Below are 23,629 nucleotides of genomic sequence, written 5' to 3'. Positions count from 1 at the left end.
TAACTAAGAGCTTAACTCTTTCAGTCATTTATTTCATAAAAACTGGACTTTTTTTAATACTTCAAAACAGGCGAAACAGTGCAGTTCAATGATGTCATTAAGATGGTGGCTATCTCAGCGCATGCGCACATGTGGCAGATCCCGTACAAGATTCTACCCATTCAACAGCGCCTCCTGCTGGCGCTGCTTCATACTACAAAAGCCTGTGAACGATCCCAGCAGTCTCGCTGCTGCAGTAGACCAGCGCGGAACCGTCCTCCTCGGCGGACGCGTGTGCGGTGGCATGGATGATAGAAACCCGGGCGAAGCCTCCCCCAGATGGCGGAGTGATTGAGAATGCGCCTCCCCAGCTCCATCTTTGTGTCGGTGTCTCTGTTCACGGCCGAGACCACTGCAGCTCTGTACCTCAGCTCCACGTACAGTTCGGCTGGAGACCGTATCTGGCAGGGACTCACGCTGCTCTTCACGCTGGTTCCGTCCGTCCTGGTGCAGCTCACTCTCACCTTCATCCACCGGGACCTGAGTCGAGACCGGCCACTTATCTTGCTGCTCCACATCCTGCAACTGGGACCCGTCGTCAGGTCAGTTCCCGAACCCACGGGCCGCGGAATCTGGCTGTTGGTGTTTGAGGCGATCACGCCAGCAGCAGTCGATATGTTCCGCTCAGTGATATCTGTGTCCATCTGTTTATCTGCTCTCAAGTCTCCATGCTGAGTGACACTGATGAAGAGAGGCTGCTTTATTGACTGTCAGGCCTGGGACCTCTGCTCCGGCCATCTGTTCCAGTTGCCACTCGTCAATCCCACAACATGATGCTCTCGGACACAAACAAAAACAATGCAATTCTTCCGGTGCTTGGGCGCAAAAGGGAAGTTGAATAGGATCATTCAGAGGCCTTTTAGTTCCTTCTTAAAAGTGCTTCACCAGCATGTTTCAGTGAGTGCAGGAATGTTGAGAAACACATTTGAGGAAATGCAAATCATACAGGAGAAAGTCAGTCAAAATATTTATCATATATTTGTATATAGTGTTGTCGTATAAATGACAGTATTCATAGAAATGAGGACTTATAAACGGAAAATATAAACCAATATGGAAGATATAAAGAGCATAGTAATGTGGAGAAGAACACACGCACATATGAAGAGATATTAAAAATAAATAATTGTGATGATGTATATGGAAATGGGAAAATATTTAAATACGTGAATTAGTATGGAAAAATGTAATGAAGCAATAAAAAAAAGACCTTCCTGGAGACATGAATTATTAAAATAAGTTATTGAAAACATATTAATTGAAATCCTGAAATAAATTGAGATATATGTGTAAATGATAAACAAATAAATAAAAATGGTCAGTCAATATACAAAATAGATATCCATATTTGTGTTCCACAATAAGGAATATCAAGTGCCATAATTTGAAATTTAATGTGGAACTATATAGGGAAGTAGGTTTGGATGGAAAACAAATAAATTAATGAATATGAGATTTAGTTCTTAAGTAAAGTGAGGTCAAACACTCATAGACATAGATGTACTTCTCTATGTATTTTAAAACAACTTAATGTAGATCATAAACAATGGCCTTTTAGTTATTCAGTGCAGTGTCTCCTGCATTCGCTCATTTATTAATCCATGGTTTCGGTTAAAACCGGACACAAGGGTGTGATCTAATGTGTTGTCTGTCAAAAGATGATCTCGGCATTTTATTTGATGTTCCTGGCACAAGTGTGTGGCTTAGCGACGCAGCCCAACTTATGCTAACACACCACCCAGGTAAATGTCTGAGTTACTGAAATCCAACTGAGCTGATCTGCCCCACCACATCAGTGTCGCCAACATGCCGTGTCAGCTAATAACGTCCTCTTTATTTACAAGACACTTCAAGGTTTCCTTTCTCCTCATACCCACCACTTTAATAAACAACTCTCAGCGCTCTTTCGTCAGCAAAGCACTGAGAGGAAACTTGTGCACCTGGGAGATAAGAAGTTCCTCTCACAGCATATGGTACAGTGACATATTTCTGAAGCACGTCTGGTTTCCTCCTCGACTGTCGATTGCTAACAAGTAGGTGGAGAGGAGACCCAAGAATAGCCAGCGTTCGTCGCCTTCTTATCTCCCACAGCAGAAGCACTAAGGGGATGCAGCCTCACTTCCTCATGTCAGCCAGTCACGCAGATGCTATCAGCTGTTACAGGGGTCATCACCCATTTTTCTTTTAAAGAAGACGTGTAATTTATTAAAATATTGATCACTCACTCATCAAAACATTGCTTTTGTCTGTGGTGTTTCACCTGGAGGGGCATCAACAGGGGGCACTCAGGTGCCGTTTGGCCTCACTTCACAAGGTGGCTCCAGACGTGGGTGGATCCTCAATAGCGCCACGTCATGTCCTCTCAAATTAATGTGTGAAAGCGTATGTCTAAAAGGGAAAGAGACCAAAGTGAATGTTGTTGTGTAAAACATTAGTTTTATTTCAGTGTCAGGTGCTATAGAAATCAAGTTTGATTCCTTCATTCATTCCTTCATTCTTATTTCAGCTGTTGTGAGGGCCGTCAAGCCAAAAATTAAACTGAATCAAACAAATCCTTAATGGAGAAAATTTAAATATATATTATATTTAAATAATAAAGATGAATTGAAACACATCCAAGTGAAAAACCTTTAATGTTTTTTTTAATCTAATGTCCAAGGTATTTAAAATACTCTCCAAGCATAAAGAAAATATATTTGTTTTTTTAATGGTGAAAAATGTCTGTTTCGTTGTTTCACACTGCCTTCATGAAGGCCACAAAAATACAGATTGATAAGGCTCAGCAGCAACGTTTTGCAGGGCAGCGTTATGCAGACCTCCTCTGTCGGATATTGGGTCTCACGTATTTTGTTGCCCGCCCTGAATAAGATATTTTAATAGAAGCCACGCATCAACATGAAGTTGACTTTTCCGTCACAACTACCCACCCAATCTGTTGCTGTTTGCTGTGGCACTAGAGAACTCAAGAACTGATCCAATCTCACCGACTGGTTCCTGTACAAACCGCAGTCTAAAATGGAAACAACTTGAAATAGCTATGAGTTAATGGTGTGAAAATATTTGACAATACGTCTAACTGACGGAGAAGGTAAGTGTCAGGTGTTGAACAGTTGCTTGTTGACACAAACTTAATATTTGTTCTCCTCCTGGGACGCTGGCAAGCGCTTCCACTTACGTTTTGGTGGCTGATCAAACCACTTCATTAGAAACCTGCCCAGACGAGCTTCTGTGTCACAGTGAAACTGGCAACCTTGTCTTGTTGTGGCAGGTGTTTGGAGGCCTTCTGCATCTATGGCAGCGTGGGCCGGGTGGAGGAGCCGTATGTCAGCATCACTAGGAAGAAGCAGATACCCCGCGGGGGGCAGCCTGAGGAGGTGGAGCGGCAGGTGGGCCAGGCGGAGGGCAAACTCTTCACGCACCGAGCGGCCTTCGCCCGCACCTCTGTCATCCAGGCCTTCCTGGGCTCCGCCCCCCAGCTCACCCTGCAGCTCTACATCTGCGTCCTGCAGCGGGAAGTGTCCATCGGAAGAGGTGTGTTGTACTGAGGTCCGGAATCAAGTGTCTCTGCAAACCTCATGACCTCTGCGGTCATGTCGTTTATACAAGGAAGCTCTTCATTGTAATGTTTACTTCAAAGAGATGAAAGAAATATCAAATATGTCGAATATATAATACTACACACCTTATACTCAACAGTAGATCTGGGTACGGACGGAGCTTTCTGTCCAAGCTCTGCGTTCATTTCCTCCACATTTCTGCATGTTTCCACAAAGCTTGGATCAAAAGGTGCAGTACCACTGGAAACTGTGGGGGCATTGTTGCTGTTACTACACAATATGTAGCTCTGATGAGACACAAAGAAGACAAAACAATGGTGGAAATTCTCCGTCCTCCGGTGGCGATATATTTAACAGCCTCACCAACCACCGCCTCCTATAACGCTGCCTCCGTTTTCCTCTTTTGTGCAAGAGATACATTATCAATACTTAACGCTGGGCTGCTCCCCCTGGTGGATAAATTGGTGAACAGCAGTACCAATGTAAAGAACACATGGAAGCATGAAACGGACAGAAAGAATTCCATACATAAATGGGCCTTAACCTTGGCCAAACCTTTATTTACACTTGTTGGGCATCAAGATTTACTTGGCTTAAGACTGAATGAAATACAGAATAATTCCACTCCAAAATGTAAACACATAAAGACTCATCTTGTTATGGAGCGAGCTAACAAGCTAACAGATGTTAAAGATTTGTTAATTTTACTAAAATCAATTGTTGCAGTTGAAGGTAAATGAGGGTCTGTTTGTAAACGTGTAACATGAATCAACAAATTTCAACAATTTTCACATGAATCATTTATAGCCAGAGACAGACGAACCCTGTTGTCGCTTGTTGATGATGTCACGCAACGCATTGTCATCCATGGACGCCTGTGCAGCTGCAGCAGCAGCAGCATAGTGGATGTGTCAGCTGAGTTGAGGCCAGGACTGCAGGTCTTTGAGAGACATGGCTGACAAATTAGGATGAGAGATAATCCTCTCTCGTTCTTCCTCAGGTACTTTAATGGTCATCTCCCTGCTGTCGATTGTTTACGGCGCGCTGCGCTGCAATATCCTGGCCATTAAAATCAAGTACGACGACTACGAGGTGGACATTCGGCCGATGGCCTACGTGACCATCTTCCTGTGGCGCGGCTTTGAGATCGCCACCAGAGTGGCGGTGCTGGTTCTCTTCAGCTCGGTGCTGCAGCTCTGGATCTTGCCGGTGGTTCTGCTCAACTTTGTGGTCTTCTTCATGTACCCCTGGATCCTCTTCTGGATCAGCCACTCGCCCTTCCCGGAGAACATCGAGAAGACCCTGAGTCGCCTGGGCACCACCATCGTGCTCTGCATGCTCACCTTCTTGTACGCCGGCATCAACATGTTCTGCTGGTCGGCTGTGCAGATCAAGCTGAGTGACCCGGACCTCATCAACAAGTCGCAGAACTGGTATCGCATGGCCGTCTATTACATGCTGCGTTTCATCGAGAACGCCTCGCTGCTGCTGCTGTGGTACGTGCACAAGACGGACTTCTACAAGATGATCTGCGCGCCTCTGCTGGTGCTGCAGCTGCTGGTGGCCTACGGCATCGGCGTCTTCTTCATGATGGTCTTCTACCAGTTCTGCCACCCCTGCAGGCGGCTCTTCACCTCCAGCATGACGCAGGGCTTCTGGGATTGCTCCTCGCTTCTGTGTCTCATGTGCGACTCGCCTTCACCGCAGAGCAGAAGAGCCACCCTGGACTCGCCGGGCCCCGCGACCAATTCCGAGCCGGCCCCCGACACGGCCAGCGACGCCTCCTTCTACCAGCCCAACGACACCACCTACGACGTGCTTGACGACACGTGTGAAGTTTCTCATGAAAGGGATGATAGCATAGAAGGGGGCGGAGTCAACGGAGAGGCGCAGCAGAGCTGACCCTGCGACTCCTGAACATCCTTTGTGCCGATACCGGAACTCATTGACACGACAGCGTTCAAGTGCCACATTGCTACTTGTCTTTTATATAAACTATCTCACCTGCATTTTCCACCGCTGAGGCTTTGACATCAATCATTACGACCACCTGCCTCATAAGTTTAGATTAACTTCAAATTCCAGCTTTTCCACCCAGGAAAGACAAACTATAAGGCAGGTGGTCACAAAACACCGAGTCTGTTTCTACAGACGTCGACCTTCTGGGGTCACCACCCGGAATCACAGCCTGTTCCCCATCAGCTGTCAGTTACTGATTGTATCTCTATCTATCAGGCATGAGAGGCGCATGTTCTACTCAGCTGCTAGCAATCAGCTTTTCTACTATTTGAGCTTTATATAAGTAAAACACGCTGCTCTGGTGACGTATTTGTGCTCATCTTCACCGACCACGTAAATGTGAAGCACGGGTCCGTGTCCTAGTTTTGCACGTTTGCACTCGGAAGTGTCTTTGGCAGCGGAGGTTCTCTTGCTTTTAATGTAATCACATTTGTTTTTTAAAAATTATGTTGCACCTGGTGTTGGCAGTAGATTTCAATTCACTTCAGATATGTGCAACACGTGTGTGTCAGTGTCCTTGTTTTTGCACCAAAAACCCTTTTATACATGTGAAGCGAGGAGCTCGGGATTCACAGCTGTGCTTCTGGGTGACTTGAAAGAAACAATGAAAATAATTGTGTATCTCAAGCAAGCGAATAAAATGCATATAAATATAAAACAATTGAAATAAATTTATATTTCTATGTGAACTGCATCTAAAGTGTGTTGAATTGCTGGGAGGTTTCTAGTTTTCTATGCAAAAATGTGTCTAATTTGTGCGGAATACATATATTTTCTTGGTAACGTTCAGAATGAATAAGCTCTAAAACCCATGCCCATTGATCACAAGTTGTCCTAACTCGGTGGTTTAACAGAGCTCAGAGTCATGTGGTGTCTCTGTCAGCAGACTTGTGTGCAGCTGTCATACATTAGCATCAGCAAGTTTCCAAGAGAAACATCCGTCCCAGATGTGCCTAACACAACTAAGGCGTTTGTGGGAAAGTGAACTTGTGTAGTTGTTCCTTTTTAAAAAAAACAGCCTCCCTTGAGATAAATTGATGACTCCAGCTTTGACACTTTCCCGGGACACCAGGGCAGTGCTCCAAACGTGGGTCTCGACCTGCTCCATAGCCCCTGATCGTCTTTACGGATGTTCCAAGTTGGGTTGAAAAATGCAGATTTACTTATTAACACATAAGATTTATTAATGAATTACAAAAATTTTAAAATGTAACAATTGAACAGAAGGATTCAATGATGATGTAAATTAAGTACTTAGGTTTAAATCACCCTTGGTGTACATGACCAGGAGTCAAAACTATATAAACATTCAGTTGAACAACACAACAAGATCCAAAACTGTTTAATCTGTCTCCATTGATAAAGGTCACTATCCTTTCTTGACCTCAAGTAAGGTCTTTCTAGCATCTGTTCCTTCAGCAGCTCAGAGGCCTCAAGTGTGTCTGTAGTGGCTAAAAGGTACATTTGAAAACACAAATGATCAGTTTGTCATTTGGTATGCAGTGAACCATGTTGTCTTTGAAGACGCCTGGGAGTCAAGAATTCAGCATCATGGACTTGTGTAGACATTCCAGGGTTGCTGATAACGTTGGCGCATGATGGAGCCCGGTGATGCCGGGACATGTCACAGGGCCACAGCGAAAACACTGACCACACAGTTCATGGTGCGGTTCTCCCATCGCACGGTGCAGCTTCCTAAAACACAGATGGATGAGGCTTTTTAGACACAAGCCACAGCCCTGCTGTTCACCTCAATATAATGCCTGGTTTGGTGCACTTACCGTCGGTCGTGGTGTCCCAGTAGCAGGAGTTGGCTGTGTGGAGACCAGCGCCACTTTTTTGCATGATGATGCAGTTAACTGGAAAACACGGAGGACATCATTTCACTTGATCCACTGTGCGAATAGAGTTTCACGTGCATGTACTGACGGGCTCCTCACCGATATACTTGAACGGTCGTCCTTGTTTAACCAGGTAGGTAAGAGACTGCTCCACTATCTTGCCAGTCCACTGGTTGACTTTGGTCTGGTTGTAATCAGAACCGCCGATGATGCCTTCTATGCACTGGCGTGAGAGTGTGCACAGGTAAGTTATGATCATGAATGACTGTAGTATGGCGGTAATTACAACTAATAATACCTCTTTGACTGAGTTGCTGACGTCATCTGGATTGAAGAGTGACTGCATGTTGAGGACAGAAATAGAGCAGCGTTATCAAGCTTTTAAACACGTTCACTTGTTGCTTTTATTGTGATTATAATGGAATCTTTTGATTTATACACTTTGCCACCCGAGACTAAAAAGTAATTTACCGCCAATCACTTCAGTTGTCATTGTATTTTTACGCTGAAGTTGAAGTACTATCTCTCATTAGCCATTGTGAATTACACGTTACGTAGGTACGCTACGTTGGACATAATAAAATGTGTTGTTCTTCAACACACTGTCAATATAGACCTAGCATCCTCCAGCTAACGATGCACCCGGAACAATCCCGAGCCGTCACGTGATCCATAAAGCACAATCGCCACACCCAGCACGAGCGGCGTTTGCGACGAGACAACAGCAGCTCGCGCCACCGTGGAACGTCTGTTAACTCACCACGAGTGTAGCGTAGTGAATCAAATGTTTACCTCATCGCCAGAACTATATTCCTCCATCGTTCCACGTCGCCTTTATTCCACCGCCGAGGCGTTCCGCTCCGCGTCTTCTTCTGCTGGCAGGTTGTCTTCTTCGTTGGTTGTTTCCACAGACGACAAAAGCGGTCTCGTCTCGATACCACCCCCTGTCGTTTGAAAGTCAACGGCTCAAACACATTTTATTGAAACGAATGCAATGGAAATGACAGTCGTAAGCACCGAAAATACTTGTTGATTGAAAATTGAAAAGCGTTAACTGAAACCGACTCCGTTGTTTTTAAAGCCACCACACACATGCACCCGCTCTATGAACCAGTAGGGGGCAGTATATCATCATGGTGCTTCAACCAGCAGCCAGAACGCCAACAGATTGATTTCACTTTAACAACTCCGGATTTTAATAAAGGTATATCACGAAGGATTCATCAAATTTACTAGCTAAACATACGCATGTATAAAATATTGACAAGATGACATTGGGACTAGTAACAATAGGTGAAGATGGACCACTTTGACCTTGCTCCAATGTCTAATGAGGTAACTTCATAGGTTCATTGATCCTCTTTCTGAGATTCATTTTGACAGCAAAATAATAAAAAAAAGACGGGATATCGTATCTATTGCATAAGACAATGTGACAACAAATAATAATAAAATAATAAAATAATGTTGATGTGGTGATAAATCACGAGGAAATGATCTGAAACATGCTTACAAATGATTTGGACACCAGACCAATTTTAATATCGTAATTATTATGAAGGCTTCATCCTCAAATTGAGGCATAACACTGTGGGGACCGGCCGAAAGGTCGATCGCACGTTTGTACTTCGCGTTTATAAACTCTACTTGTGATAAACTGTGAGAAAAATATCATTCAACTATTCTTCAATTTTCTCTCTTCGATGTCCTCTCAAGTCAGGTGAGTCCCCACAACGCGGGGTATACCCGACACACACACACGCACAACACACACGAACTGGCCACGCCCCCTCCACTCGGAAACACCCTCCCGGTGGAGCTCAGTTCAGACACAGTCGCACCGACACGCCGTCTCCTGTCACTCTCTCCCCGGACAAACGCCTCCGCAGCCCGCTGGGTTTCCCCCAACCTCCGCCTCTCTCCGCTCGCGCCTCCAGGTAAGACGCCTTCTCCTCCTGGCTCCAGCTGGCGCCGGTGCGAGTCTCCCGACCCGCCGCGTTTCTCTGGCATATGGCAGCTGTTTGCTTCTAGTTCTAGGATCAGTATTTGTTTAGTGTGTTGTGGTGGTGGGAGGCGTCTGATCACCATCAGCTGGGACCTGACTGCCCACATCCCGGTCCAACTTGCTCAGGTGCAATGCAGCAAACGCTCTCGCTGTCGGTTCTGTCTGTGCTGATGTCGACACCTGCAGTTGTTTTTTTTAAACTCACCTGGATCTTGCTGTCCGTGACGGAGCTCGTGAGGGTCCGTAGTGGCGGCCAGACCTCTGTGATGTCATCAGGGTTTCCAGAGGCGGCGTGCCGTGAGCAATGGTCTGCAGATACTCTGCTGCTGAGAGGCTGTAGGTGGGCTCGCTGAATGCAGGTGAAGCGCGCTCCCTTTAAACGACAGCGCTGAAACGATGTTGTTTTTTTTTAAACTTACTATTCTCACCTTATTATGTTTGGGGAATACTCTCTGACCAGGTGCGTCCTGCACTGACGCTGATAGGTCGTGCGCAGAATAACATAACTACCACGCTTAGGTCTGTCACTGCCAACCTCTGGCTTCGGGGCCATTTGTGGCCCACGACCAAATTTTGAATCTGCCATTAAACTGGCTGTTTCTGTTTTTCGTTGCGGAGATTCCTACAATTACTGAGGATAATGCTGATCTGATGGGATTTGTTGAGAGCAGATGGATGTTTGAGAGCAGTGAGAGTTAGCCTCAAGTAATTAAAACACAATTTGGCTGTGCTCTTAAGGTGCCAAACGGGACACAAAAAAACACGCCAGTCTGTTGGGGTGGGACTCAAGATTACGTTTTCTAAAGAGGAATATGAGCAGCATCAGATCCCTCTATCAAAACATATTTTCACGTCACGGTAAAATCTGGCCTCTGATTGGCTCACGTGCCTCAACGTGTTGCAGTGGTTCAGAATTTCCAACTTCAGCGCTCGATGCCACTTATATCACCTGAGAACACGTTGCTCGAAATGAACCGAAGATTCAGCGACCAAACATATCTCATTCCCCGTCCCCATATTGTAGCGCAACAGTTACCGCCTCACAGAAGGAGCTAGCCAAGAGCCGACCCTGGAACCTTCTGATTCGAACTCAACCCTTCTGCACAGTTAGGACTTATCGCTCTTATTTTTTACGGCTCATTTCGCCAGCGTCCACGCATCACCACCTTAAAATCGACCACACTGCACTGCTCTACCTCAAATCCTTTTCAAATTTAAATGGAAATCGACTTCTATTCTTACACTTGTATATAGGCACTTCATGTCTACTGGCCGTCACAGCCTCCTCGTGTATCAATGTCTGTTCATTTTATCATCACTCACTGTGCTGTTAACTCCTCTGGTTTTCCCTCTCATTATTGTCTCACTGAGCAGTTGCATTATCATCCTGACTGAACGACTGCCTCTACGACTAAGATCCTTTAAACTGCATGTAAACACCGGATCGGCGCCTCTGAAGTAAACACAGCCGAGTCAACTCCTCAGCAAGAAGGATCTAATGACATCATATATAGTAGCTGCATCATGAGTGTATAGTTGGACCCTGCATTGGCCCTCTGACCTTCGCTGAAGACACAAGCCTGTCCTCCATGGCTCATGATAACCACCTTCACTGGTCATTTCTCCACTCGTTCTCAGCGGCCGAGACCCCGAACGGCAATCCTGCTTTGGGAAGACCTCCTTCCGCGCCCCCCCTGAAAGTGTACTGCTCTGTTTAGGTTCCATTAAAGTCGTAAAGCAAATTCCCTGGGGGCGTTCACTGAGCCACAGGAGATGGTCCGTATAGGCCCGCTCACACCTACGATCAATGTAGAGCCATCTATTAGGCTGTATGGTTGTGGTCTGTAGGAGGCACAAACCCTCGCACGCATTACATGTTCAGGGTGTTTCTCCCGTCCTCCACGTTCAGATCGATCAGACTCAGACTCCGACATGGCTCCGCCGTCAACAAAGAGTTTTGATCCTCCTTCTCTGAGTTCTATTTGCTCCGCTGCTACGCAGAAATCCTGGCACAGGCCTGAGTGACTAAAAATTACGTCTTCAATGTGTGGAAAACGACATGCTTCGATGATGGATGATGTGATTCGATTGGTGGTTTTACTCACTTGAGGCGGTAGTTTACGATCATGCATGGTTTGACTTGTAGATGCAACATTTGTTTTGCTCGTCATTACGCCTGCTACAATATCTCTGTAATGATAACTGGGTTTTTATATAGCACAGGGCTGGAGGAGGGGGGGGATGCTGTAATGATGAGGAGAGCAGGGTTGCAGGAACTCCCTGGTTTCTCCACACACTCCTCCAGCAGAGCAGAAAGAATGAGCGCGGGGGGGTGCAGCGGTGGCACAGCTTCCACACACCATTACACGAGCCTCTCTGTCTCAAACCAGCGAGGAAGAACTCCAAATGTGAGCGTGTCTTGATGAACTTCACAGAGAGGATGTTGCTTCGGCGCACGCAGCAATAGATTCTGTCTGATCCCGAACTATGTAGAGCAGGGTTTCCCTCCCTCCCACTCACTGGTGCATCTCGTATTCAACTCCCTCTAGTGCTCGCTGCTTTGCTAGGCAGCCTGAGAGGAAGACATTTCCCAGATCGTCAGCTTGGTGGGGTTTGTGGAAGGAATTGAATAAATAGATGGCTGATCCCTCCTATAATGCAACGTCCATAGAGTTATAAAACATTTACACACCACATGGAAATGACATTAGTGCTGTGCTTGTCACTACACTACGTGAATATGATGCAGTGCAGCTGTCAACAACTGAAACCGTTACGCAACACTTTGTCTTGAGTTTATCCAGTATAAGACAAAAAAACAATGGCACCATTATCAAGAAAATTAATATGCAACGGGACCATCATATAAAAGACTTTTTCTTCCTGGGTTTAGGGTTCAGTTTTGCCCCAATAGAATCTAAATAAATCGGTTTCAAAAAATGTAAATGCATTTTATAGGGCTGCAACAACTAGTCGACATATGTGTGTGTGAGCACGTGGGCTTGTTTATCCTACTTTGTGGGGTTCAATACTTGACAAAACACTATCCTTGTGAGGATTGTATGACTTTGTGGGGACATTTGGCTGGACGCCACAAGGTTGAGCCTCAATTTGAGGATGAAGACTTCAAAATAGCTGGGTCATTATAATTAGGTTTAAGCTTGGTTCAGACTCCTGGTCATTTGTTTTGAAATACAATAGTGCCTGTGTGTCCAAAATAAAATAAAAAATCACGATGAAATAAATACGTCTTTTTTAATTATCGTTCTCTGTGAGTAGTTCCGAGGTGACTGTGTCAGTTTGTTGTTTTGTTACGGAGCTCCTCACAATGGTGGAGACCGATGGACATTTTGATGGGCGGAGTCTGAGAGGTAAATGCTTGCTGCTAATATGTTCCACAGGATCAGGATGTAGAGTGTCAGCAATAGCGTGGAGAGAGATGGAACTCGCAGTCAGCCATGTTTGTTTACGTCCGCCCTGTATGGTGTTCAGGTGACGATTCGCTGCACCAGTACGTTCTGCTTTTTAACTCCATCTATTGTACGTTTAAATCATGGAAATTTGGACATTTATGAATCAGATTTGGTGTCGTTCTCATCTGAATCGCAAGCCCTGGCGGCAGTATTTGGTCAAATCCTCAGCGAAGTTGTGGCGATTAGACCACACGCGGGGGTTGGTTGAACTGGCCTTAATAGTTGTGGTCGCCACATCACAATTTCCTGGAGAGGCTGGCTTTAATTTGGTCACAGACACAACATGTGAGACGGAGAGTGAGAGACCATGTCTATGTCCGTGCTCAACCAGAGTGATTTGTGTGATCAGGCGGACCCCTGCCAGCGTCACGATTTTCCTCCATGATCCCTCACCTCACCATTAGACCCAGCAGTGTGTCCAGCACTTTCCGGCGGCCTACAATTGGACTTCTGCTGCTTCTTGTTAACCTTCCAGCTCATGGCTCCCTGCCTCTAACAGACACACTGTTATTGCTGACCCAACGTTTGCTGTCACAGTAAACTGGACACATTCTTCTGTCAGCAGACTTGTTAAGGAGATCACAAACCGAACTCTGACTGCAACGTCTGCGCCATTATCACAGTCAACCCACAACACTGTTTACACAGTCTTCGACCAAGTTTTTCCTGGTTAGGCACCCGAGTGTTTGATATTTAAAAGCTGACACACACTTAAACATTCTCTTCACTCAGTGTTCATTGTTTTACGAAGGAGAAATTTCATTTTGAGAGAGACATATTCGAGTGCAGACAGTTTATACTAATGCTTTTTTAAATTTTATTTTACATTTTCTAAATAATAAGTACCTTTTTTCATTAGAAATTCCGTTGATAGCGTGTAGCTGAATGGGACAGCAGGTGGCAGCAGCGCTCTGGCTCCCACCCTCGAAATTCAAAGTTAAATGTGAGAAAGAACAGTGGTTGGAGCTAGTCAGTCTAGCACAGTCGTGGGCAACGTGCGGCCCGGGGGCCAAATGCGGTCCTTCGACTGTATTTATATGGCCCTCCTGGAGTCAGAGTAAAACTATAAAATCGACATTCTTGTTGTCTCTGACATTTTTGTCTTGTGCATTGTTTTTTTTTTTTTGTTTATTTTAGGAGTATTTCCTGTCCCTTAAAATACATCAGAATTGAAAGTAGATTTTGAAATATATGAAACACAACGAGAATCTTTAAATGGAATGTGGTTTAAATTTAATAACACACAACAAACATTTTCTATGCATTTTCAAAGTGTAATTTCGTGATCACACATGATGTCATCACTTGATTTTTATTTTCAATTTTTTCTTACTCTCCTCTCTTTGGGTTTGACGGCCCCACTCAACAGTCACATTATATAATCTGCCCCCTTAGGAAATTTAATTGCCTCTGGTCTAGCACCACTTGTGCCATCTACACAGCTGAAATCAGAACCACACACAATACTGAGAGTCAAGGTTACTGTGCATGTCTCACCTTACCTCGAAATATAACCGGGACCTTATCAGACCCTGCACAGGCCGTCGAAACACACCTAGTGTTGACATAATCTTCAGTAATAATCCACAGTTTCGGTGGGACCTTGTGTCAACTTCGTCCATGTTTGCTGTAAAGGGCAAAGTCCTCGACGAGATGCTGCTGGGACGCCGTGTGTGTGAGCTGCATCTGTGATCCTGTTTTTTTCCGACTCCTTCTTATCTCTAAACTCCAGAGGCACCACATGTGTGAATGTATTCTCTGCTTCAGCGTGTTTTCTTCTCTTGAACACACCACGAGGGCTTCACATATCACCTAGAAACTGATGGTGACGGGTGTCAGAACCATCTGGAGCCATCTGTTTAGTCTCCGGCAATGGTATTCTACCATCATCTTAAAACCACGGCGAAAGTGAGATTACGTTTGTGACCCAATCCACCTATTATTCAGCCGTGAATCTGTGATATTTTTTTCATGTTTTGCAGACGCCCAGACGCCCCCCTAGCTAAAAGCCAGCTTCAGGTCTTGGTTCTCATTTTATCTGATACTTAATAACCTCTTGAAAAGGTCGACACACTTCCAAAATGTGACAGGATTAAAATGGTGTCCTCTTCTATTAGAGCTTCAGCTGTTGCAGTGTGTTATGGGGTTTGCAGTAAGAGTTGGGCCATTAATAATAGAAATGAAATTAGGTCAAAAGTATTTTTCATTTACATTTAAAAGCGATGGAAATGTGATCCTCCTTTTTCATTTGGCAAAAATAAACATTTACATTTCCAGTCGTCTCTCAAGATATATTTAACTGCGGCATTGCCCTGAGCTGAGTTTCAGACGGTGGATGGTTGATGTGTACACTCAGAGAAGGATCTGGTTGGGTTTCATGTGCAGTGAAAAGTCTTCTTCTTAATCTCATTCTTAATCTCAGCATGAACCAAACATTACTTGCTTCAGTTATTAATCTGCAGTTGAATGTTGCGACAGGTTTGTTTTGTGTGGAGAGACTCGACTAGCACGCTACCGGATGCTGAACCGAGTCCTCGCAGACCTCCTACTGAGCCAGACACACAGTGACTGTGTAGTTGCTTGTTGATTTATTTTGGGAGCAGTTTGCTATGCCACGTCAAGATGGACCTGTAGGTGTGACGTAGATACAGTATCTTGCAATATTATCTGGGCAAGATAATCATGATTTAGTAAATCATAAAAAAAATAAAAACATTGTTTTTTCTTATAAAAACCCAAGAAAATAGCTGGGAAGTGTCACATTACATTGTAGTTTTAGAAATATTTAACAACAAGATGAAGATGATCAAGTGTCGTGATTTTCAGAACACAAACCTGTGCAACATTATTGAGAGCTCATATTCTCAATAACATGGCTGATGCTGTGTGGCTGATGCATAACATCAGCCACACGGTAGACAGTCAAGATTCTTATCAATGGAAGTCGCTGGTTTGCTTTCTTCATGCTTAATTGGCTGATAGTGAGCGATAGATCAGTCAGTCATTTGAAAACTAATGATTGAAATGGACTTATCTCTGACAAAACAGTCTTAGATCATTCACTTTGTTCGGATGAAATGAAGATCAGACAAACAGGATTTAGCTGTGACGTTGGTAGACGAGTGAGTGAGTAATCCGTGGCTTCTTGCGGCTCAGCTCGCCGTGCTTCCTTTGAGGTCTTCTCGAAGTCTTACAGCTGGCTTTTGTCTTCGTCACTCTGACGTGTGGGAACAGCAAAGCAGCTAATTGAGCCCAAAATCACTGGCGCGTCACGGAATTGTGAAAACCCACTTTTCCCGATGTGAGATTTAGTAATTGCCTGTGGCTGTGCTGAAGTACGCAGTCTGATTGCAGTATATGAATACTGCAATCAGACTGAGACCGTGTATGAAAGACGAGGGGTGTCGATCGCAGTCACAAGTCTGAGAACAGTCTCAGCCGATCAGAAGAGATTTATACGGACAGGAAAGATGGGTCGAACCCAGGTCTACTGAAAAGGTGGCCCGCCAAGTCCTGTAAATGAAACAGTCGAGAGTCGCTTGTTTGTGCAGAAAGGATTGATTTTTTTTTGAAACTGTGAAAAACGGAAGACACGGAATGGATCACGGCCATTCAAGAAGCAAGTGAGACACAAGGAAGCAGAGGGGAAAGTTTCGACATTTACTGAATTGGTGACAATAAAAACGCTAGTTTTTAATCGTAGGAAGTTATTCTCTCTCCGCTCTGCAGCTGTCCTCACGTGGTCCGTCTCTTCATGTGAGTTTTGTGAGCAACAGAGTTCATTATGATGTTTCTTTTAGGATTTTTCTGTGAAAAACACACCAAAAACTGTCATGTGTCACGTCCATGATACACAATGTGTTGTCCGATGTTTCCGCTCCTTCCGATGTCTCCACTTGGTTTTAATTTGTTTCATCATTTGAGATATCTTTAAAAAGGTCATTTTTGCAGCAGAAACCAATATAAAAACGCAAATATAAAATGACCTGTTATATGAGAAGGCATTCACACTGACCTTCAATATTCTTTTCTATTAGGATTTAATTTTAAGCGAACGACATGGGCCACATAAAGTGACTGGACTGGCTGATTTTGGCCCCCAGGCCTTGAGTTTCGCACTTAGGCCGCAAAATTGTCATTTGTAAATAAGAGTTTCTTGCTTGGTCATGTGACATGGCAGGTGTGGCAATACATTTATTTATACAGATCTCTGTAGAGTGAGGGTTTATTGAAGCAGAGAAATAGATGACATTCAGCACTGGTCTTTGGCAGACATTAACTCGCAACACATTTTGTGTGAAAGCGATGACAATAAGATCAGAAAAATATATATTATGGTCTGTCATTAGTCTGTATGGGGTGCAAATTTGGGAATGTGAAAAAAAAAACAGGATATTAACGGCCAACGCGCGGCTCCCGAGCCGCATGCAGCTCTTTCCTCAGTTTCATGCGGTTCTTCACCAAATGAGCCGCCAAACTGGCTGCACTTTTGGTCAAGTTGCGATTGAGATGATCGTTTATGCAGGAAATGAGACAATAAAGTAAGCGCTATTCCGGCTAAATGTCAAAATATTGTTGAAAGACTTGCGTTTAAGTATGAAACATAAACAATAAAGCTCGCTGCATGTGCGGGGCCACGTTATTGGTAGCATGAGCCACATAAAAAATATATAGATAAAATAAACACATTTCTATCTACACCACTTGATATTTCGAGGAGGATCATGGTAAAATGTATGAATTTTAAAAATACATTCACAAGAAACATACGCCGAACGTGAACCAGCAACCTTGAGTCACACAGGGACGTGCTTTCACCGCTATACTGCCGCTAAGTCACATGACCAGCTGTTCAGGTGAGCCTGACAGCCTGACATGTTTGGAGCATGTGGCTCTTTTCAGCAACACAGTAAAACAATGTGGCTCTTAGCCTCTGACTGGTTGGCCACCTCTGTAATGGATGAACATTTTGACATATTACTGTACAAAATATCTTTTTGCTTTATTGATCTTATTAACCAACAATAATCGTCGAATAATAGGATACACAAATATTTGATGTGACTAGAAGAATGTCTTTAAAATGCATTACAATTACAATCCAAGCTTGAATTCCACTTGACTTTTTTTTTTTTTTTTTTTGGAAAATAGCTTGATTTTAAGGGGCAGACAGAGGTTGTCCCCTGTCTGACTTGTGTCACGACGTTTCCGGTTATACAGTCAGAGCGCTGTAATAGCCTCCGTGCGACGATTAAATGCAGATGCTTTAGTGTAGATGTTGGTTCATAAAACACCGCAGGTGACTGGAGTCATAGAGGTTTCATATATTCCGCACAGAAGTCTGCAGGATTGATGATTCATGGTTCGTGAATGAGACCCTGAGGCTAAAACTGTCTCCACAAACATTGGGAATTCTTTGTTTGTGCGAGCGTGCGCCGCTTCTCTGGCATATTAATTGAAAACATTAGCTCCACAAATACATTCCCCCGTCTCCTGCCGATCTGTTGAAAAGCAGTGGCAGCCATTTCCTGAGCCCCCGCTGCCCTTTCCTCGTAATTAGCTGGTGAGATGACACAAACAAACCGTGGATGTGAGGGAGGAATCCAGATCAGGGTGCCGCGGGAGGGTTCAGTCCAGGTTGTGAGCACGGCCGGTGCGGAGGGCTGGATGGAGGGGTTTAGAGGCTGTCAGTTTGTTTTCTCATTTTCTGGTCCACTGAGCCCCGCAGGGAGATGTGGAGGCCTGGAGCTGCTGAGATCATTAGCGGCCGCATGAGAAGTTTAATGTTGCCGTGACATGCGTGTTCTGGCTGTGAGGGCCATCGTTTACATGTCTGTAATGGGTGGACCGGAACCGCTTTGAATAGGAGGAATTAAAGAGGCTGAAAATTGCCAGACTTTGGACAGTTTGAAATGTTTATTTTTCATTCAAATCTGGATCAGACTCAGCATCTGTGGTTCCTGTCTCTGCTAATAAACCTGCTGACCACAGGTGAGAGCAGGAACAATGAACAACCAGTGAATCCCCATGACTGAGGACGTGGCACCGATCCGTCCATCCCTCTCACACTCCATCCTGTCCTCACTCCTGAGCAAGACCCTGAGATAGTCTAACTGCTGAGGAGACTTCAGAAAGGGCATGGATCTAAGTCCATGAATCACACCACAGAGGTGGCGTGGATGTTACACTGGAGTGAAACATTACTAAAACACAAATATCTCAAAAACTTTCCACTTTCAAGACTTCTAACCTTCATCATCGTGTTTTAGATGAGCTATCTCAAAAGAGAAATTCAGATTTCCAGGAGCATTTGTTGTTTGAAAACAAGGTAAATAAATACATAAAATAAAATATATTAATTCTTATGAAATTAAATATATGTAATATTTAAAAAAGTCAAACATCAGGCAAGACAAAGAAATACAAAAAGCCTCGCCAAATGTACAAATATCATTTACATATAGTTAAAATAAACAAAAAATATAAAATTATAATAAAGGAATTAGTGGTATACACTGGTAGTATACAGAAAACTATTTCAAAATGCAGACTGTCTATGTACTGAACCAAGCATTTCCGTAATTCAGGTGTGGTCATTGGTCCCTGGTGACAGGAGAAATGGACTCACAGGCAATGTTGACTCTTAACTATGAGCCATGTGTAGTGTGACGTCCTCAACAAGCGACAGCGCAGACATATTTTCCATTCATTCAGAAATGCCATCTTTTTGGGAATATATTAGTAAGACATGCTTTTTTTTGCCGGTACCTAGCTTTATGCATTTGCACTTAAAGAATAAACAGAATGGAACTTTACATGCAACTGTGTAAATAAATGAATAAAAAAAAAGATTGTTCTAAACAAGTATAAAGAACAATGGAAATCAACAGAAGAATGAAGTACGGATGGCAGTGACACAAGGTACTGAAACAGGACAGTATTCAGGGACTGTCGTTCAGGGGGGTTGAAGATCTGTTGTAATGGTTTTGTCAAAAAAGCGTCAAGAAGTGTTCAATTTCAATTATTGAAATGGAGAAGTAAAAATTTTAAACGTTCAAATTCCAGTGGGCCACAAAGTTTGGAGCCGTGTGCCTCCACCACTCTTGGCAGGGTGAGTCATCCCAACGTGTCTCTTTTAGATTCTGTGCTCCTTCAGCGCTTAACACCTTCACAGCGCTGAGTGGCCGTGAAGCCTTTTTGATTGAAAGCTGGGTTCTTTAAGTTGACACGCGTCCGCACCGTGGACTGATAATAGGAGCTGCTTCCTCTGGCTGCTTGTCAGACCAATTAAAAGTTAAAGTCTCAGAGGTGGACTGCGAGAAGACAGTGATAGAGGAAATGGAAAATTCACCTCGGTAGATGATTGTTTTCAGGACCTACCTGTCTGTCTGTCTGTCTGTCTCTCTATCTATCCATCCATCCATCCATCTATATATATATATATATATATATATATATATATATATATATATTTATATTTGACCAACATTGCTCAATATTAAAAACAGTACTAAACAGCCCAGTATCGGACCGATACGGTGTCGGCGCTTCACTAGTTTTTACTCACTCAGCTACTCTGTCTTTGCAATGTCGACCTTCCTGGTGATGATCTGGGAGTTTACCTCGGAAGCTAGCACCTACAGTGGGAAACGCTTCACTTCAACGCTAACCAAAACACTGCCAATAACAATAAGGTTGCGTTGAGAAGGAAAGAAACGCACCAACAGAAGACCTTTCACTCCTGCAGTGCATGCTGGGACGCCTCAACACTAGACCATGTCGACCCTCTATAATTCAAGTCACCATCAGTGTGATGCCAAAAGGGCATTGATCCAGAAATTAACTAAGTTTTAGCTCTTCGACCAGGTCTCATCCAGACCCCCAGGTCAGTCAAGTTTGGTCCCCTGCTTCACGTTCTAAGTCTGATCCTTGTCAAGTGTGTTGTTAGCAGGCTAATCCCTGTCACCCTTCTGATTTTGAGTCAAAGTAAAGAAGCACGGAAGAGTGCGCTTTCCTGCTCTGACGGTCTCCAAGCGAGGCTCAGCGGTAGCTTGGGTATTTACAACACAGCGAATCAATCAAACAAACACATTAAACCACACGTTGGCCACATCTCGTCAGGAAACAGCCGCGGGGCTAACAGAAGGTGCGAGAGTATTGATTTCTGTTTTCTACTCTGCTGAAGAGAGAGTTGTGCTTCACCTTGGCTTTATAAAGCAGTTCGACTGTAACTGCAAATGTTATCAGATAGGACTGAAACTAGTTTGACAATATTATGAATCGGACGTGGAGCTAGCATGCTAGCTGGAATTAGCAGTTCGGAATGCTGGCGCCCGGTTTCTTGATATTTACTCAAATACCCATTCAAATGAATTATTTTCAAGGATATTTCTGAATAAAAGTCCTTGTTTCCTGTCCGCCTCAAAACTCACCAACAGCAGAGGCAGAAAGGTCACTAGTAAAAGTACAAACAGGACGAGACGCTTTCCGCTCCGATAAACACGTCATGTCTCACCCTGGTTTTCCGCGTCTCCTTACTCGGGTGTGTTCTCTGAACCCTCCCTGGATTTTATCTCACATGCCAGATCTCATCTATAGCTGCCAGCCTACGTATCGATTCACCTCTCCCCCAATCTCAGACAGTACTTTAGATTGCCCTGTGTGAGATGTTGCAGCCCAGATTCTGTCCTCAGTCTTATCTGTTTTATTAAAGTCCTTTCTTGATCTACCGTCACAACCTCGCCGTCTCGGCTGGGCAGCCTCCGCTGGGCTTCTCTTGAGGTTTTATGTGCGTCTTGAGAACCACAGTTCCTCATTGACTCACAAATACAAAAGAATGTGATGTCTTCTGTGAGCTCTCATCGCAGCATCTGTCAGCGCTGTGATATTTCCCCAGGGGACTGCATAAAAATGTGGGGCCTCTTAACATCCAGCCGGGCTCATGAGGTAGTAGCCAACCCCACCGTCATGCCTTCTTTTACTGACATTAAAGGCCAATTAAAGCTTTGATTTTAGATTCTTTATTCCATGTGTTGGACACTACAGTCTCTCTTGAAGCTGTTTTATGATGAAACTTGTCAGAATCAGAATCAGAATCAGATTTATTGCCATGGTCAGTGGGGAGCCACTAGGAAAGTGTCTTGGAATAAAGTGCAACAAAGGACAAATAAAATAAATAGAATAACATAACAACAAGGCTGTTCACAAATTTAACAGTCTGATGGCCGAGGGGAAGAAGCTGTTCCTGTGACGGGAGGTTCTGGTCTGGATGGACCGTAGCCTCCTGCCAGAGGGAAGAGGAACAAACAGTCCATGTCCAGGGTGAGAAGAGTCGGCTCTGATCCGACCTGCACGTCTCTGGGTCCTGGAGGCATACAGGTCCTGAAGAGGTGGCAGGCTGCAACCGATCACCTTCTCAGCAGAACGTACGATGCGGAACGTGGGTGGAGTTTGTCTCCAACATCATTACTTTGCTTATGTTTAAATATAATAGTGAGCTAAGTGTGGAGATGAGAAATTCAATGTTTCACGTCTCTGGTAGAAGCCACTGGTGTCCGACAGACTGCTCTGCCAGCTTTATTTAGGGGTTAAATTGAGCCGTCTGTCTGCTATATCTCATATCTCTGAACAGTTGACTTGAACTATGGAGCAGCCTGGACACATTTCCTAGATGCTATTAAAGAAATATTGTGAATAATGTGAATAAATGATCATTTAGTCATACTTTATTCTCCAAATCATTATACTGACTGTCAGTCCTTGTCTTGACACACACACACACACACACACACGGATATATATATATATATATATATATATATATATATATATATATATATATATATATATATATATATATATATATATATATATATATATATATATATATTGTCATCTGCTGAGTTTCTCTCTGGGAGTGAGCAGGATGGATAGGATCAGGAAGATGGTTTGGACATGTACAGAGGAGAGAGAGAGCCAGTACATTGGTAGATGAAGATGTTGAGGTTGGAACTGCCAGGCAGAAGGTGGAGAGGAAGGCCACAGAGGAGATTGATGGAGGTGGCGAATGAGGTTTGTAGGTTTGAGAGAAGAGAGATGGAGGCAGATGATCCGCTGTGGCGAACCCTGAAGGCAGACCTGAGACACCTGCTCCCCACCTTGACTCCGTCCCACTTCCATTCTCCATTCTGTACCAATAACTTGGGACACGCTAAGTCATCCTTGCATTTGCACTAATCATGACTAAGCTACAAACATCTCTCGTAGCAGTTTAACCCCAGAATAAAACAGGACACACTTGACAGTCAATATGCTGGCATTGTACTTGAGAAGCTACAGAAAGATGCAGCGCCACTTATAGTACTGCGTTGCGTACCTCATCCTTTTAACTTCTCTAAAGTTGTGTTTACGCCTCCCTCCAGAGGGCGCAGAAACATTTTCCGTTCGGTTTTGACGACAACTCCGCTGGGTTGTTTTTAAAACTTTAACTGTTTGCAGTATCTATTGGACTGAAGTACATTTACACTCGCGGTAATGGTGAAGATAATTGAGGCACAGTGTGGCTCTTATTAATAGCGTACTAAATTCTTTAGAAGATTGGCTCATTTTTCTGCTGATGTAATCGAAACTGCCAGCACAAATGTAAGTATATGTAAAGCACCGGAGCATAAATTGGATTGGGAGTGCAATGAGTTG

The 23,629-nt window shown here is 44.1% G+C and overlaps 3 protein-coding genes across 8 annotated transcripts in view; 2 read left to right on the top strand and 1 right to left on the bottom strand.

Moving 5' to 3' along the window:
- The first annotated feature begins 199 nt into the window (after window positions 1–199).
- Window positions 200–6,271, top strand: xk (X-linked Kx blood group (McLeod syndrome)). Its single transcript, XM_053878057.1, has 3 exons — window positions 200–581; window positions 3,308–3,570; window positions 4,597–6,271. The coding sequence occupies exons 1-3, from the start codon at window positions 337–339 to the stop codon at window positions 5,496–5,498; spliced, it is 1,410 nt and encodes a 469-aa protein (XP_053734032.1). The 5' UTR covers window positions 200–336; the 3' UTR covers window positions 5,499–6,271.
- Window positions 6,272–6,941: 670 nt separating this feature from the next.
- On the bottom strand, window positions 6,942–8,375 carry dynlt3 (dynein light chain Tctex-type 3). Its single transcript, XM_053877056.1, has 5 exons — window positions 8,249–8,375; window positions 7,755–7,796; window positions 7,556–7,679; window positions 7,397–7,474; window positions 6,942–7,310 (listed from the first exon to the last, which is right to left on the bottom strand). Exons 1-5 carry the CDS (start codon window positions 8,273–8,275, stop codon window positions 7,240–7,242), a joined length of 342 nt encoding a protein of 113 aa, XP_053733031.1. The 5' UTR covers window positions 8,276–8,375; the 3' UTR covers window positions 6,942–7,239.
- Window positions 8,376–9,259: 884 nt separating this feature from the next.
- sytl5 (synaptotagmin-like 5) overlaps window positions 9,260–23,629 on the top strand; it is a 37,140-nt gene continuing 22,770 nt past the window's right edge. For 5 of the 6 annotated variants that reach the window (XM_053877054.1, XM_053877055.1, XM_053877053.1 and 2 more), the window contains exon 1: window positions 9,260–9,393. The gene's annotated coding sequence lies outside the window, so the exon portion shown is untranslated. The remainder of the gene's footprint in view (window positions 9,394–23,629) is intronic. The other variant, XM_053877051.1, reaches the window with a different exon arrangement.

This window comes from Synchiropus splendidus, chromosome 10 (assembly GCF_027744825.2).
Source record: "Synchiropus splendidus isolate RoL2022-P1 chromosome 10, RoL_Sspl_1.0, whole genome shotgun sequence".
Taxonomy (NCBI): Eukaryota; Metazoa; Chordata; class Actinopteri; order Syngnathiformes; family Callionymidae; genus Synchiropus; species Synchiropus splendidus.
The sequence above is the reverse complement of the archived record's forward strand: the minus strand, read 5'-3'. Positions and strand labels throughout refer to the sequence as shown.

Coding starts and splice junctions, on each gene's coding strand:
- xk (XM_053878057.1), top strand. CDS start 337: ATGCGCCTCCCCAGCTCCATCTTTGTGTCGGTGTCTCTGTTCACGGCC. Junction 582..3,307: donor CAACTGGGACCCGTCGTCAG/GTCAGTTCCCGA, acceptor TTGTTGTGGCAG/GTGTTTGGAGGCCTTCTGCA. Junction 3,571..4,596: donor GGAAGTGTCCATCGGAAGAG/GTGTGTTGTACT, acceptor GTTCTTCCTCAG/GTACTTTAATGGTCATCTCC.
- dynlt3 (XM_053877056.1), bottom strand. CDS start 8,275: ATGGAGGAATATAGTTCTGGCGATGAG. Junction 7,797..8,248: donor AATATAGTTCTGGCGATGAG/GTAAACATTTGA, acceptor CTCAACATGCAG/TCACTCTTCAATCCAGATGA. Junction 7,475..7,555: donor ACGACCGTTCAAGTATATCG/GTGAGGAGCCCG, acceptor CGTGTTTTCCAG/TTAACTGCATCATCATGCAA.